The 14,481-nt window shown below is 36.4% G+C and overlaps 1 protein-coding gene across 3 annotated transcripts in view; it reads left to right on the forward strand.

Moving 5' to 3' along the window:
* The first annotated feature begins 4,610 nt into the window (after window positions 1-4,610).
* Window positions 4,611-14,481, forward strand: part of FRRS1 (ferric chelate reductase 1) — a 47,693-nt gene continuing 37,822 nt past the window's right edge. For 2 of the 3 annotated variants that reach the window (XM_072968147.1, XM_072968145.1), the window contains exon 1: window positions 4,611-4,644. In XM_072968147.1, the coding sequence (XP_072824248.1) occupies window positions 4,642-4,644 (3 nt within the window). In that variant the 5' untranslated portion in view covers window positions 4,611-4,641. Of the gene's footprint in view, window positions 4,645-6,366; window positions 6,507-14,481 lie in introns of all 3 variants that reach the window. The other variant, XM_072968146.1, reaches the window with a different exon arrangement.

The raw sequence follows: 14,481 nt of genomic DNA on the forward strand, positions 1-14,481 counted from the left end.
ATGGTTAATATTGTTCTTGCTGTACTTCATTTGCCTTATTCACTCTCATTCTCTCCTAAGTGTGTAGTGGAATTTTCCAGTGGCTACATGATCTGTTATATGTTATTGCAGCAGATTGAATACAGAAGCAGATATGAGAATCCAACTGTCTTCTATTAACCCAGGCACATACACGAGATTTGTAAAAATTTAAACAGTAGTACTCTTCTCACTAAATTCTTTTTTTTTCACTTTTTAGAACATTTTTAATTGAATTATAGTCAGTTTACAGTGTTGTGTCAATTTCCAATGTACAGCACAGTTTTTCAGTTATACATGAACATACATATATTCATCATCACATTCTTTTTCACTGTGAGCTACCAGAAGATCTTGTATATATTTCCCTGTGCTATACAGTATAATCTTGCTTACCTATTCTACATATGCCTGTCAGTATCTACAAATTTCAAACTCCCAGTCTGTCCCTTCCGACCTGCCTCCCCCTTGGCAACCACAAGTTTGTATTCTATGTCTATGAATCTGTTTCTGTTTTGCATTTATGTTTTTCTTCTTCTTTTTTTTTTTTTAGATTCCACATATGAGTGATCTCATATGGTATTTTTCTTTCTCTTTCTGGCTTACTTCACTTAGAATGACATTCTCCAGGGGCATTCATGTTGCTGCAAATGGTGTTATGTTGTCTTTTTTAATGACTGAATAGTATTCCGTTGTATAAATATACCACATCTTCTTTATCCAGTCATCTGTCGATGAACATTTAGGCTGTTTCCATGTCTTAGCTATTGTAAATAGTGCTGCTGTGAACACTGGGGTGCAGGTGTCTTCTCACTAAATTCTTATATTTAAAAAACAACTATAAAAGCAATAGTAAAAGTATTGTCAGTATATAATGAGTTTATTATTGTCATTTAAAAATGAATTTGCGTCTGGTGCGAGGGCGTGTTCTAACTTTTTTGATTCGCATGCAGCTGACCAGATTTCCCAACACCAACTGCTAAAGAGACTGTCTTTTCTCCATTGTATTTTCTTCCCTCTTTTGTCAAAGATTAATTGACCATAGGTGTGTGGGATAATAGTTTAAAGACTTAAATATAGGACATGACACCATAAAACTCCTAGAAGAGAACATAGGCAAAACATTCTCTGACATAAATTGTAGCAATACTTTCTTAGATCAGTCTCTCAAGGCTAATAAAAAATTAAAGCAAAAATTAACAAATGGGACCTAATCAAACTTATATGCTTTTGCACAGCAAAGGAAACCATAAACAAAATGAAAAGACAACCTATAGATTGGGAGAAAATATTTACAAGTGATGCAACCAACAAGGGCTTAATTTCCAGAATATACACACAGCTTATACAGCTTAATATCAAAAAAATTTTTAAAATAAGCAAAAGACCTAAATAGATATTTCTCCAAAGAAGACTTGCAGATGGCCAATAGGCACATGAAAAGATGCTCCACATTACTAATTATTAGAGAAATGCAAATCAAAACTACAATGAGGTATCACCTCACACCAATCAAAACGGTCATCATGAAAAAGTCTATAAATAATAAATGCTGGAGAGAGTGGAGAAAGGCAAACTCTCCTACACTGTTGATAGGAATGTAAATTGGTGCAGCTACTGTGGAGAACAGTATGAAGGTTCCTGAAAAATCTAAAAATAGAGTTACTATATGATCCAGCAATCCTACTCCTGGGCATATATCCAGAAAAGATGAAAACTCTAATTCGAAAAGATGTATGCAACTCAATGTTCATAGCAGCACTATTTACAAAAACAAGACTTGGAAGCAACCTAAATGTCTATCAGCAGATGAATGGATAAAGAAAATGTGGTCCATATGTAAAATGGATTAGTACTCAGCCATGAAAGAATGAATATTGCCATTTGCAGCAACATGGGTGGACCTAGAGATTATCATACTAAATGGGGTAAGTCAGACAAAGATAAATATCATATGATATCACTTATATGTTGAATCTACAAAAAAAAAAGATACAAATGAACTTATTTACAAAACAGCAACAGACTCACAGACGTAGAAAATAAGTTTATGGTTACCAAAGAGGGGAGGGGAGAAGGGATAAATTAGGAGTTTGGGATTAACAGATACACCCTACTATATATAAAATAGATAAACAACAAGGACCTACTGTGTAGCACAGGGAAATATATTCAATATCTTGTAATAAACTGTAATGGAAAAGGATCTGAAAAAGAATTATGTGTATAACTGAATCACTTTGCTGTACAGCTGAAAGTAACAGAACATTGTAAATCAACTATACTTCAATTAAAAAATCAATTTGTGGGATTTGTAAATATTTTAAGTATTTCTCAGTTCTAATTTTTAATACCATAGATATTGACAGATATCACCCCCATAGCCAAACATCTCTGGGGCAGCAATAATTTTTAGGAGTTGCAAAGGGGTCCTGAAACCAGAAAATTTAAGAACTGCTAATTTAGAGACAGAGAGTGGGATCCAGTAGAATAGTATCAACTTCTCAGAGTCCGAGATCCACTGAACATTTTAATAAATTTAGTTCCCTTTCTGGCAGCTGACAAGCAAGTGATGAAGAAAGAGCCTGGTAGAGGTGAACTTCTGGGAGGAAGTGATAAGAGAAATTATAACTGGGGGCATGAAGGGAAACGATAGGCCTGGAAAGGGTGGCTTTAGATAGAGCTAAATCTCCCCGTTCAGCTTTCTCCTATACCATACTGCTTCCTAAGAGTGCTTCAGGATGAAGGATTATGATAGTATATTCTAAGAATTGTTTTATTGCTTTTGGTGTGTAGAGTATCCACTGGGGCCTATTCCTGGAAAGAGTCTCCTTATAACTGTAGAAAGTGATTTCACCACCTGAGGCTTTATATAGAAGGACTGAAGATCAACTGACTTATGTTTAAGTTCATTCACGTTCCAAGCAGCTTTAGGACAGAAAACCAGCGCTGTGTCTTCCTTAATTAAAGCCTTTCTTTAAAATCCTGTAGAGGGGGCATTTGTTACTTGTGCCAAGTTTCTGAAGAGAAAGATTAAAGTGATGGTGTTTCTCTGATGCAGAAAAACAGATGTGGGGTGTGAGGAGGGCCGTGTCCCAGGTCTCGATGGAGCCTCTGGGATGTGTCCTATCAGGTGTGGGTCCTTGGCTTCCAGAAGGAAAGAATTAAAGAGCAAGCCACAGTTGAGTAAAGGTAGATTTATTTAGAGAGATACATACTGCATAGAGTGTAGGCTGTTTCAAAAGGTAAGAGAAGGGCTGTGAGGAATAGGGATTGGGTGCTCAGGTTAAAGGAAAAGTAGGTACATGCTCCACAGACAGAGTGCAGGCCATTTCCGAAGAGGAGGAAGAGAGAGAGGCGGCCACAAGGCATGGTGTTGCCAGTTTTTATGGGCTCAGCAGTTTCACGCCTACAAGTGGGAGGACTATTCCAGCTACCCTGGGAAAGGGGCTGGGATTCCCAGGAATTTGGCTACCACCTACTCTTTGACCTTCTGTGGTTAGCCTTGGGACTGTCATGGTCCTGTGGGCATGCTATTTATCATGCTAATGTTACAATGAGCATATAATGAAGCTCCAGGTCTACTAGAAGTCAAATCTCACGCCACCTTAATTCTCAAGACCTACTGGGAGTGGAATCTTATGCCATTTTGGTGTTAATTACTATTATTCCTTGAATTGCTGTGCCTTGCCCCCTTCCCTCCTATCTCATTTCGTCTCTCCTCTCCCCCTTTTGAAGTGGTTTTAGAGAGTTTACTAGTGTTGATTGCCAAACAGTGATCACAGGTCAAGGCGAGTGTGACAAAGTATTTTCCAGTCTGCACACGTTAGTCATAGTCTGAAGTGGGGTATTTAATATTTCCAGAACATTGTCTTTTCCTAGCCCAGAAAATTTTCTTTTGCAAAAGAATCTTGAGAATACAAAGATTAAAGGCTTAAAAAGAAATAAAAACAAACAAAACTTCTAAATTCCAAGGTAAATTTTGCACAGTAAAAGAATTCTTTTGCATTATGTCATTTACGCTCTCAAAGGAAAGTTTTCAGTTCTATGCAATTTGATTCTATTACACCTTTTGTGGTTAATTGAAATAGTTTGCTAATTACTGCTGTGCTCTAGATAGAGTTGCCAGATAAAATAGAAGGTACATTTGAATTTCAGGAAAAAAAGAATCATTTTAAAAACTATAAGTATGTCCCAAATATTGCATAGGATAGTACTTATATTAAAGAATGATTGGTTATTTATTTTAAATTTGAATGTGACAGGGCATCCTATACTTTAATTTTCTAAACTTGGCAACTAAGCACAAATAGGTTCTTTTGTTTGTCTTTACTTAGAGCTGTATAGAACAGGCATGTACTTTCCAATTTTTTGTCTTTAGAGTTAAAGACAAAAAATTTTCTCAGTGGAGCAATTATTTAAAAAGTGTTCCTTTGTGTAAAACAGAACACTTAATTCTCACGAATGGAGTTCTAAAACTAGTACTGGCCTTGCAAATCCAGTTTTGCAGCTTAGTTTGGGAAACGTTCCCAAACGTTATGGGTAAACTGGCTCCACCCAGCTGCTGAAATCAGATACAAGTTGTAACAAAACCGGAAGTTAGATAGGCTGCCTTTGCTTCTCATGGTAAGTGTCTCCTGTTTTCTTCAGAGCTCTTTGCAAAGCATTTAAAAATTGAATCCAGCTGGGTGACAGTACTAAGAGCAGGCGCCTATGCTGGCCAGGGCTGTCGGTGACGCTGGACGCTTTATTAACTCACTGGGTTCTGGAGCCTGTGTTGTGCTAATGGGTGTTCACTAACGAGTTAGGTTAATAATATGTCCCATGACTTTGGCTGTGAGCTTTAATCCCATGAAAAGGGTGATTGTAAGTAGAGAGGAGTTTGGGATCCTGAAAAGCATCGACTTTATTCATGCATCAGTGTTTAAAATTTTTTTAAATTTTATTTTAAGCATATTTAAACCTAATGGTATAATTACCTACGTGAGGGTGCTTAGAGCCTTACTTGGTTTTTAGTGTCTTTTAAGTTAGGAATCTTAGCTCTCCCCACCTCTCCCTCACCTTCGGTGTGTCTTCAGAATTTCAGAAAGGCTCTGGGATGACTAGGTGTTACCTCTGCCCTTATTTTTTGCTCCCTGTTTGCTGCCCTAGGGCCAATGGGAACTTTTCCATTTGTAAATTCGGGAATATTTCTTTACAAAGCCAAACTTTTTAGTTTCAGATATTTTCTGTTTTCTCTAAATTAAAGAAAAAGTGGAAAGATTCAAGTATTGTACTTGGGTAGTGCAGATTTTGGGAGGCTAAAATTTGATCTATTAATTTATTGAAAACAATGAGCTAGACTTTTTACAGGATTGTTTTGTTTAAAAGGATGAACTCTACTAAGTCTTTTAAAAAATAAGCTAACATGTTAATTCTTCTGCCTGGCTATGCCTTCTGTTTCAAATTTGTCCACTTAGGTGATGTCAGATTCTCTGGAAGTCACATTGTACTGCATTGCATTGAGCGCTGTTTAAAAGGTTGTCTGCTAGTCACTGGGAAAGGAAGTCAATGAGTAGAATGCCTTTGCTGCCTCCAGGAATTTTCCTTAAGACAGGTCAACCAGTTGTGGCAGAAAAATGTGATTAAAATTTTTTATTAGCAAAACCCAAAGCTTATGGAGCTTCTGAGAAGAGTGGTTATTTAAGGTTGGCAGAATTAGCCAAGATTCCTATGAAGAAAGGATTTTAATGGAAGGCCTGGTTTACGGTGGGCGCTATGCTCCTCGATGTTTCATAGATGTTATTTATTTAAACTTCACAAAGGCCCTTGATGTTGGTAGTATTGTCTCTAACAAAATGAGAAATTTAAGGCCCAGTGAGGTTAAGTAATTTGCCTGCGGTCACTAAGGTGGTGCCTGTTGGAGTCAAACCTGGTTTCTGTGATTTCAAAGCCCTTATTGCACACTGTCCCATGGGACAGAGTAGTTGATGGCATTTTAAATGGAACTCGAAAGAGAGGTAGATGTTTTATTTATTGAAACAAGTCCAAAGAAAAACAGTAAAAGTAACATAGAATGTTTGAAAAAAGAAAAAAGAAAAAAAATCTAAACACCTTATAGTTAATTGAACGTGTTACTTTACAGTCTTCACATATGCATGTTTTGTGGTGTTTTTAAGTTATAAAGCGCTACAAACTTTCAAAAACATGCATAATTCAAAGAGGATTAAAAAGAGGAAGTCCATTCCTTTTCAGATATTGAAAACACTCTCCTAGAGGTAACAACTGCTGAGAATGGTTAAAGTGCGGTGTAAACGTTTTTTTTTCTTTTTCTCTTTCCGTTACATGTATTTGGTACATTACATGTAGTTTTGTAGTCGGCTTGTTTTCATCCCTCAGTGCGGCGTGAGCATGTTTCTACCTAACAGATACATGTCTTAGGATTTTTGTGAAATGAGTTAATACTTGCAGAGCACTTAAAAGAACGCCTCGCTCCTGGAAAGCACTCAGTAAGTATTAGCTGTTATTCCTTTCCTTGTTTACTCTGTTTCATTCTTTTAAATGGGTACACAGGATTTTAGAGTTTGAATATAGCATAGTACATTTTTTAAACCATCCAAATTGTCTTACATTTTTGCTATTACAAATAATCCTTGCATGATTGCATGGGGTTTTCTTTTTCTTTTTTCTTAAAAATTGAAGTATAGTTTACATACAGTATTATATTAGTTTCAGGTGTACAACATATAATTCAAATTTTTATAGAATTTACTCCAGACAAAGTTATTATAAAATAATGACTATATTCCTTGTGCCTATGTTGTGTGGGGCTTTCAGTAGAACAGATTTTTAGAAGTGATACTCCTTGGTCAAACATTAAACATATTTTAGTTTAGTAGGACACTGTCAAATGTCCTCCAAAATACTGTGACAATTTACACTCTTCACTGACCTTGTGAGTGTCCTTATTTCTCCACGTCCTTGCTTATGTTGGATGTTATTAGTCTTTTGTATTTTACATGAAATCATAGGCAATGAACATTTTTTACATAGTTTAAGCACAGTGTACAGAGATTCTGTAGCTTATTTTTTCTTCCCATTTAACACGTATCCATTTTTACATGGCTGGGAATTTGATGGATGAAATAATGGAGGAGAAGACAGAACATGGATAGAAAAAAAGTGTGGTGCTTGTTCCAGAAATAAGTACAAATGGTACATCCTTGCAGTTGGGTTGGGCTGAAAACACATTAGATGCCTAATGCTTTTGTCCTTAATTGAATGGTTCCTGGGAAGCTGTTGAAGGTTTTGGGGGAGAGTAGTGATATGGTGAGATTTGTGCTCTAGGAAACTGATCTTGTGGTGTTGTGTAGCATAGATGAAAATGGAGAGTCAAAAACAGGGAAGCCAAGTGAGAGTGTCTCGTTAATCTGAGTGACAAGTAATGTCACTAAAGACTTTAGCTTGAAGGTGATGGCAGAATGGAAAACAGCAGACAGATGTAATAGAGAGAACGGGAGGTAGACGAGAGATGCAGAAGGGATAGGTAGGTGTGCGGGAGGGTGGAGGTCGAATCTGCTTTCGACCTCCAAAGACCCCAACTTGGCTCCCCAAGTTTGGAGTCAAATCTTGAGAATTTGGGGTTTCAAGTCTAGTTGACTAGGACTGTGTTGACAGGCCACCCTCAGAGTAGGAAAGTCAGATGCGAGAACTAGTCTGGAGGAAAGAATAATGAATTTCGTTTTAGAAAAATTAAGCTCATTGTTGTCCAGAAACCTATATACAGTTGGAAATTTGAGTCAAAGCATTGTGGAAATGTGGGATGGGGGCATCTGAAAGTTATGGGAAATGTTATTCAGGGGTGATAATTGAGGCAATAGAAGTAAAGAGCCTGTAGAGAAATGTGGGGATCAAGGGAAAAATTCTCGAGAATGGATATCTTCATGTAAGGGGCTCAAAGAGGAACCAGACTTAATTACAATATTGTTTACAATGACTATTTCTAACATTTGACCTTGGACCTAGTCAGGCTGTTCTTCACTGCCCTCCAAGGTCCATTGTCACTTTTCTCTTTCTACTTCTAGTTGTCTTATTGCTCCCATTCAAACTGCTCGTTCTGAATTCCTTTTTCTCCGTAATGCCTTATTTCCTGTGTCAGCCTTAAGGGTCTGATTTGACGCTGTGATGGCTTAGTGGTTAAAACTTCAGAAACTAGACCAGAGACTACACTCTTCACCGCTCAGGGGCATTGGCAAGTGTCTCAATCAGTGCCCTATTTTACATATTGGGGATAGAAATACCCTCGCACCTTCCTGGATTGTTTTGAGGAACGTGTGCTAAGTTCTTAACATGATGCCTGATACATTATAAGCCCTTAGCTCTTCTGTTATTGTATTCTCCTGTACCTCTAAATTTCTATAATGAAATGCAGTTTTTTTCCCTAATTTGTCCCTATGTGATTTTAAGCAGTAGTTTTTTTTTTTTAACATTTTTTATTGATTTATAATCATTTTACAATGTTGTGTCAAATTCCAGTGTTCAGCACAATTTTTCAGTCATTCATGGACATATACACACTCATTGTCACATTTTTTTCTCTGCGATTTATCATAACATTTTGTGTATATTTCCCTGTGCTATACAGTGTAATCTTGTTTATCTATTCTACAATTTTGAAATCCCAGTCTATCCCTTCCCACCCTCCACCCACCTGGTAACCACAAGTCTGTATTCTCTGTCCATGAGTCTATTTCTGTCTTGTATTTATGCTTTGTTTTTGTTTGTTTGTTTTTGTTTTTTAGATTCCACATATGAGCGATAGTTTTTAATAACCCTCGTGAGCTTCAAATTCCAGGCAACAAAAAACTTTGTATTGTTTTTTATTTTTCAGGGATTAGAGTTCATACAGCTAAAGAACCTACTGTGTTGACTGGAACAGAACAGGATTCAACAAATAGTAACATCAGTTAAATGATAGATTAATGGTATTTGCATTTGTTTCATCTATTAGTTTTGTGTCTTTAGAGAAGGGACTATTCCACTTAGCACCTAATGCTGTTTTGAGGACAGGACTGTTGTGAGGGCCATGTGGAATGGTCCAGATGGGAGCTCTATCTGTAATGAGATATTTGCTTCAGTCATTTTTCCAGAGAATAAATAAAGAAAATGGAAAAATTGCTTTCTGATGGTGCTCTAGTTAGGGGAATCAGGATTAGGTTGGAGAGCTCCCAGTTCCATTTTCTTCAGTGGTTTTGTCTACCTTTCCTTTTACTTTTTCTTGCTTTCATTTAAACTCTAATTTCTTTTTCAAAATTCTTTTCAACCATTTTACGTTTTCAAACCTGACAGATACCAAATTGATATTCAATGTGCCATTTTTTATGCTCTTTGTTTTTTAGAACCTTCGCTGAAAATGTCATCACTCTAATTGTTAATTTAAAAAATCATTTTTCTCTGTGCTTCCTGCTGTGAAAATAGAATCTGGAACATTTTTATCTGGGGACATGGAAATACTTGACCTGTTTTTCACTTCCCCTATAATTTGAGATTCAGCTATCAAAGTCAATTTAACTCTTGATGTGGAAGTTTTTTTTATGAAGGTAAAGTTAAATTACTGGAAAGAAGAGGAACCAATTTTCTGAAATATTTCAGAAGGCTTGAATGAATTACATGCAGATGAAAGAAGTACGTGAAACCATTATAGTGTACAGAAGAAATGAGCACGTAGTGGCGATATGGGAAGTTAAGAGTGATAACAAATAATGGCAGTTACCACTTACTGACAGCTTCGTGCTTTTAGGCATTGAACTAGTAGTTTTTGTATCATTTTTTCAGGAGCTTTCGTTCCGTGAAAGGAATTTCTACATTGCTGCTCAGACTCAGAGAGTGGACCCAACATTCTGAATTCAGTAGGCTGACCTAGATTTCAAGTTTGTCACAGTATGCCCCCACTCACATTTTTCCTTGTGAAATTTGGATCCTTACTGTGCCTGTTTACTTTCCATGTCCCTCTCTCTCCAAGAAGGGAGCAATGATGTGGACTGTAGAGAATGCAGATGTTGGAGTTTAAAAGTACACCCAATTTAGGGTGCGTTCCCTGGTCTCAGTTTCTTCATCTCTAAAATGATAGTCCTACCTGCTTGTTGTAAGGATTACATTAGCCCTAGTATCTACCAGGTTCTTACCAAACATTGTTTTTTTCTTTTTCCTCTGCCTTCTTCACGCTGTCTCCCCTTTCTTCCTCTTCTATGGTAAAACTGTAATCCTTTCCTTCTTGTTGTCATGGACGTTTCGTTGCTTTCCATATACCTCTTGTGCTTAGTCTGAACTTTTCTGAGTTTTTCAATCTCCTTATTCTTCTGTGGTTCTACCTACTTCTCTAAAACTCTTTCTGCCTAACTCTGCCACTCTACAAGTGAGCACCCATTCTAACCTAACCTCTAACCCCAGTCCCTCTAGGTTTTGGTCACAGGCCTGCAAGGTTTGCCCCAGATCCCAGATGCAATGCTGAAATTGCACTTGTGCTGTGTCTCAGAATTGATTTCTAATTCAGCTTGGAATTTCAACTTCACTTTTTAATGGAGACGGTATTATAAATGGTGGTTCTGTTTCTAGGCCAAAAGCCTAGAAGCAAAAGAAGCGTGTTTAACTCATAAATTGATTGAAAAATTTGATATTACAACAAAGTAAAAGGAAATAATGTCATTGTAATCTTAGTAATAAAGTAAAATGAAAACAATATTGAATAAGAAGTAGTTAATTACTTTAAACTTTGTAGAATATAGGTGATGGAAATTCTGAAAGGAGCATTCAAGTGCCTTAGTGATTGCAGTGTTTTTATATTATGGTTATGATAAAAAAAATTCACATTTTAAGGCAGAACAAGAGAAACTTAAACATAAAATTTTTCTCTGTCCGTTTGGGCATCCTCCTTCCCCTCTAGTGTGCACTGTGCATCTGCATTATGGGTTAAGCATATCCCCCCAGAGGCAGAAATAACTACTCAAGCATAAAGATCAATTTTTATTCTTCTGGCCTCAACCACGTAACTCCTTAGAAGATGATATTCCTTTCTCAATCCGTTAAGGGGTCACGATGACCCGCCACTCACCTTGTACATGCAGACGTCTCTGGGGAACTTCGTGTACAATGCCAATACATCCTTTCCTTTAAAGATAGTGATTGGTGCAGAAGAGACTGGGCAGATGAGCTGGGGAAATCGGGGAGATTCTGGGCGGCACCTAATGGAAGTTCTTAGTTTAAATACTTAACTTATGAGCTTATTAATGTTACTAGCTATATTATTTATATTCTGCCTGTATTACAACGTTACTGTTTCTTGTATTACCGAATGTGTGACTGAACCTCAAATAAATTTAGTGATGATTAAGGAGACCTGAAATGATTGACTGAGTATTTGGTACGATACGATCAGTGATTGTAATAGTGTAACTCTAGATGTGGGAAGAGGCAACAGGAGGGAAACTCTCCTAGACCATAACAGACTAGTAAGACAGGAGGTCCGGAGGCCTTTGGCTGCTGTAAACAGGGCCTAGTCCAGTAATAACACATTGAGTGGCCTATCAACAAAGCCCTCTCTGACCTGGGAATGAGTATTCCTAGTGCCATGGGACAGATTGCTCACAAAATGCCTCCCAAACCTTGGTCGAAATGAAGACCAAAAGGGAAGAGATTGTACAGAATGTTGCCCACCCTCCACTTCTATAAGAATCAAGTCATTAGCCTCTGCAGTCACTGACCCACCATACACCCTGAAAGGAGTTCAGCGCGAGGGTCAGGATGGGGCACTCTGTGCTTTGGGAAAACTGGCAGAACAGGCCTTTAGACAGAAATTTTCAGGAGAAATTCTGTTGACCCAGTGTCTAAACACTAAAAACATTAACTAAGATATCTGTTCCTTGTGAATAATACTAACCTTCTACCAAGACGTGAACTTGATTGCATGTACCCTCTCTCTAAAATCTCATGTATGCAGGCCTCCCCTGTTACTCTTTGGAACCGTTTTCAGAGCTTTCTGAGAGACTGTCTCCTGGGTTATAATCTTAGTTTGGCTCAAATAAAATTTTCCATTTCTTTCTTAGATTGACTTCTGATTAATTTTTCATCAACAGTTAATTAAACTAGTTTTTTTGTCCAATGGATGTTCACTAAACTTGTGGTAATCACTTCATGATGTGTGTAAGTCAAGTTACTATGAGGTACACCTTAAACTTAGACAGGACTATATGTAAATTATATCTCAATAGGACTGGAAGAAAAAATAAAAAATAATAATATAAAAAATACTACTTGGGGGAAATTTTTTTTCCCTCATATAGAAGGTTGCAGTGAGAAAGCTAATTTATTAGCCATATATATAGTTTTTGTTCAGGTTCACAGATGAAATAATACAGAATAAGACATTTTCCACTGGGTAAGTCCATCTCCTACCTCCAAAATCCTCCTTGTGTCTTGGCTTTTTTGTTTCTTCTGTTGTTCTGAGAACTCTCCTTTTTTACTGAAATCCTTGAAACTCCTAATTGAAAACGATTCAAGACCGAAACTTAATGGTCTATGTATGCCATAAAGTAACGTTTTCAAACCACAGGTTGGGATTCGCCAGTAGGTTGTGAAATAACAACTCAGTAAGATGTAACCGGCATTAAAAAAAAGGGAAGGAATAGAAAATATATGAGTTTATCATGTGTAGTAAAGGTAAAAAGTGCCTCTTGAAATGTGTGTAGGTTTATAATATAAAAACATTTCTTACTTTGAGTGTGGTAAAAAATTTTTTAAAACCCACAGCATATAGCAAAAAAAATCATTTTCCAAATTATTTTTAGATATTTTATAGTAAACTCTTTTTTTTATGACTTTTCATAATTAAGAAAACCTTCTTACCGCCTACCTATGCATTAATAAAGACTCTCAGTGTTTGCTTACATTCGTATCTTGGATGGTGAGCGTAGGTGTTACTGGGCTGGTTCCCACTATTTTTTGTGTGTATGTTAACTTTTGAACTCCTTTGATGCCTTCATTTAAAACAAATGACTAATAATAAAAGCTAGAGCTGGAATGCAATATGACTAGACTTGATTAGTTATTTGCTAACTTAATCATCTGACATGGTTATTATAAAAGCTGTGCTTTCTACCACATTTTCCTTTTCTCACATGTTCTTGAAGTCACACAGTAAAAAAAAAATTTAATGACTAATTTACTTAAAAAAACCCTATAACACATAGTCTTTTTTCTTACATCAAAATATTTTTCATCTGGATTTTTCTCATTTTATCTGAAATTCACTTTGTTGTAATAAATAAATTGCCCTGATTAATATCTTTGGTTTAGAGTCACAATAGTTACATATTCATCCAAGTACAAGAATTTGGTATTTTAATAATAATGAATACATTTGTTTTGAAATTTTGTCTTTGTGTGTGGTATATGTAGAACATGGTATAAGCAGTCATTTACCTTTTTACTAAGTGCCTGTCTTTCAGGCAAAAAAGAAAACTGTGTAAATCTCTTTAGGTTTGGGAATTATTTCAGTTAGAGGATCAGGATGACCTCTCTTTTAACCTTTTAAACGAACAGGTCTATCTCTATCTTTGGGTGACAAAATGCAAGTTATGATTTTTTTTAGTTCCCTATATTGTACCCATGGTAGAATGTGAATATTAAAAACTTGTAAAAATTAGTGGGAGTTTTTCCAGTGCTTGAAGGATAATCTCATAATAGATCATTATTCACATTCCATAATTTTAGCTTAAATGTTTCCATGAATAACTTTTTTTTATTGAAGTACAGTCAATTACAATGTGTCAGTCTCTGGTTTATAGCACAATGTCCCAGTCATGCATGTACATACATACATTTGTTTTCATATTTTTTCTATTAAAGGTTATTACAAGATATTGAACGTAGTTCCTGTGCTATACAAAAGAAACTTTTTTTGAAATCTGTTTTTGTGTATAGTAGCTAACATTTATAAATCCGAAACTCCCAATTTTATCCCCTTTCACCCACTTTCCCCAGTAACCATAAGATTGTTTACTAAGTCTGCAAGTCTGTTCATGAATAACTCTTTATTCCTTCTCATAACTATGCAATCTGTTGGCATAGGTTGGCTCATGAATTAATGTATTCATTTGAAAAATGTTGTTTCTTAAATCATTAGCTGGAAAACAGTCCTTGACCATTGTAATGGAAATAGAACTTTACCTTGAATGGTCAGTATCTGACCAAGGACAAAGAAATTGCTGTTGTCTGCTTCCCTCTCTGACCTTGTTTGTTATATTTTCCTAATGAATGACAGGTAGTGGTGTCTTAGTCACTTCCCTTTCCCGTTTAATGCTTCATGCTGTAATAATTCCCCAGTACACTTTTCCACTTTGCTTTCCTAAAATCATAATGTTAGGGTTGGCCCTGAATTTTTTCCCTTTCACCTGTTATATTTTGCAAATGAAGAAACTGAGACAGATT

This window comes from Vicugna pacos, chromosome 9, assembly GCF_048564905.1.
Source record: "Vicugna pacos chromosome 9, VicPac4, whole genome shotgun sequence".
Taxonomy (NCBI): Eukaryota; Metazoa; Chordata; class Mammalia; order Artiodactyla; family Camelidae; genus Vicugna; species Vicugna pacos.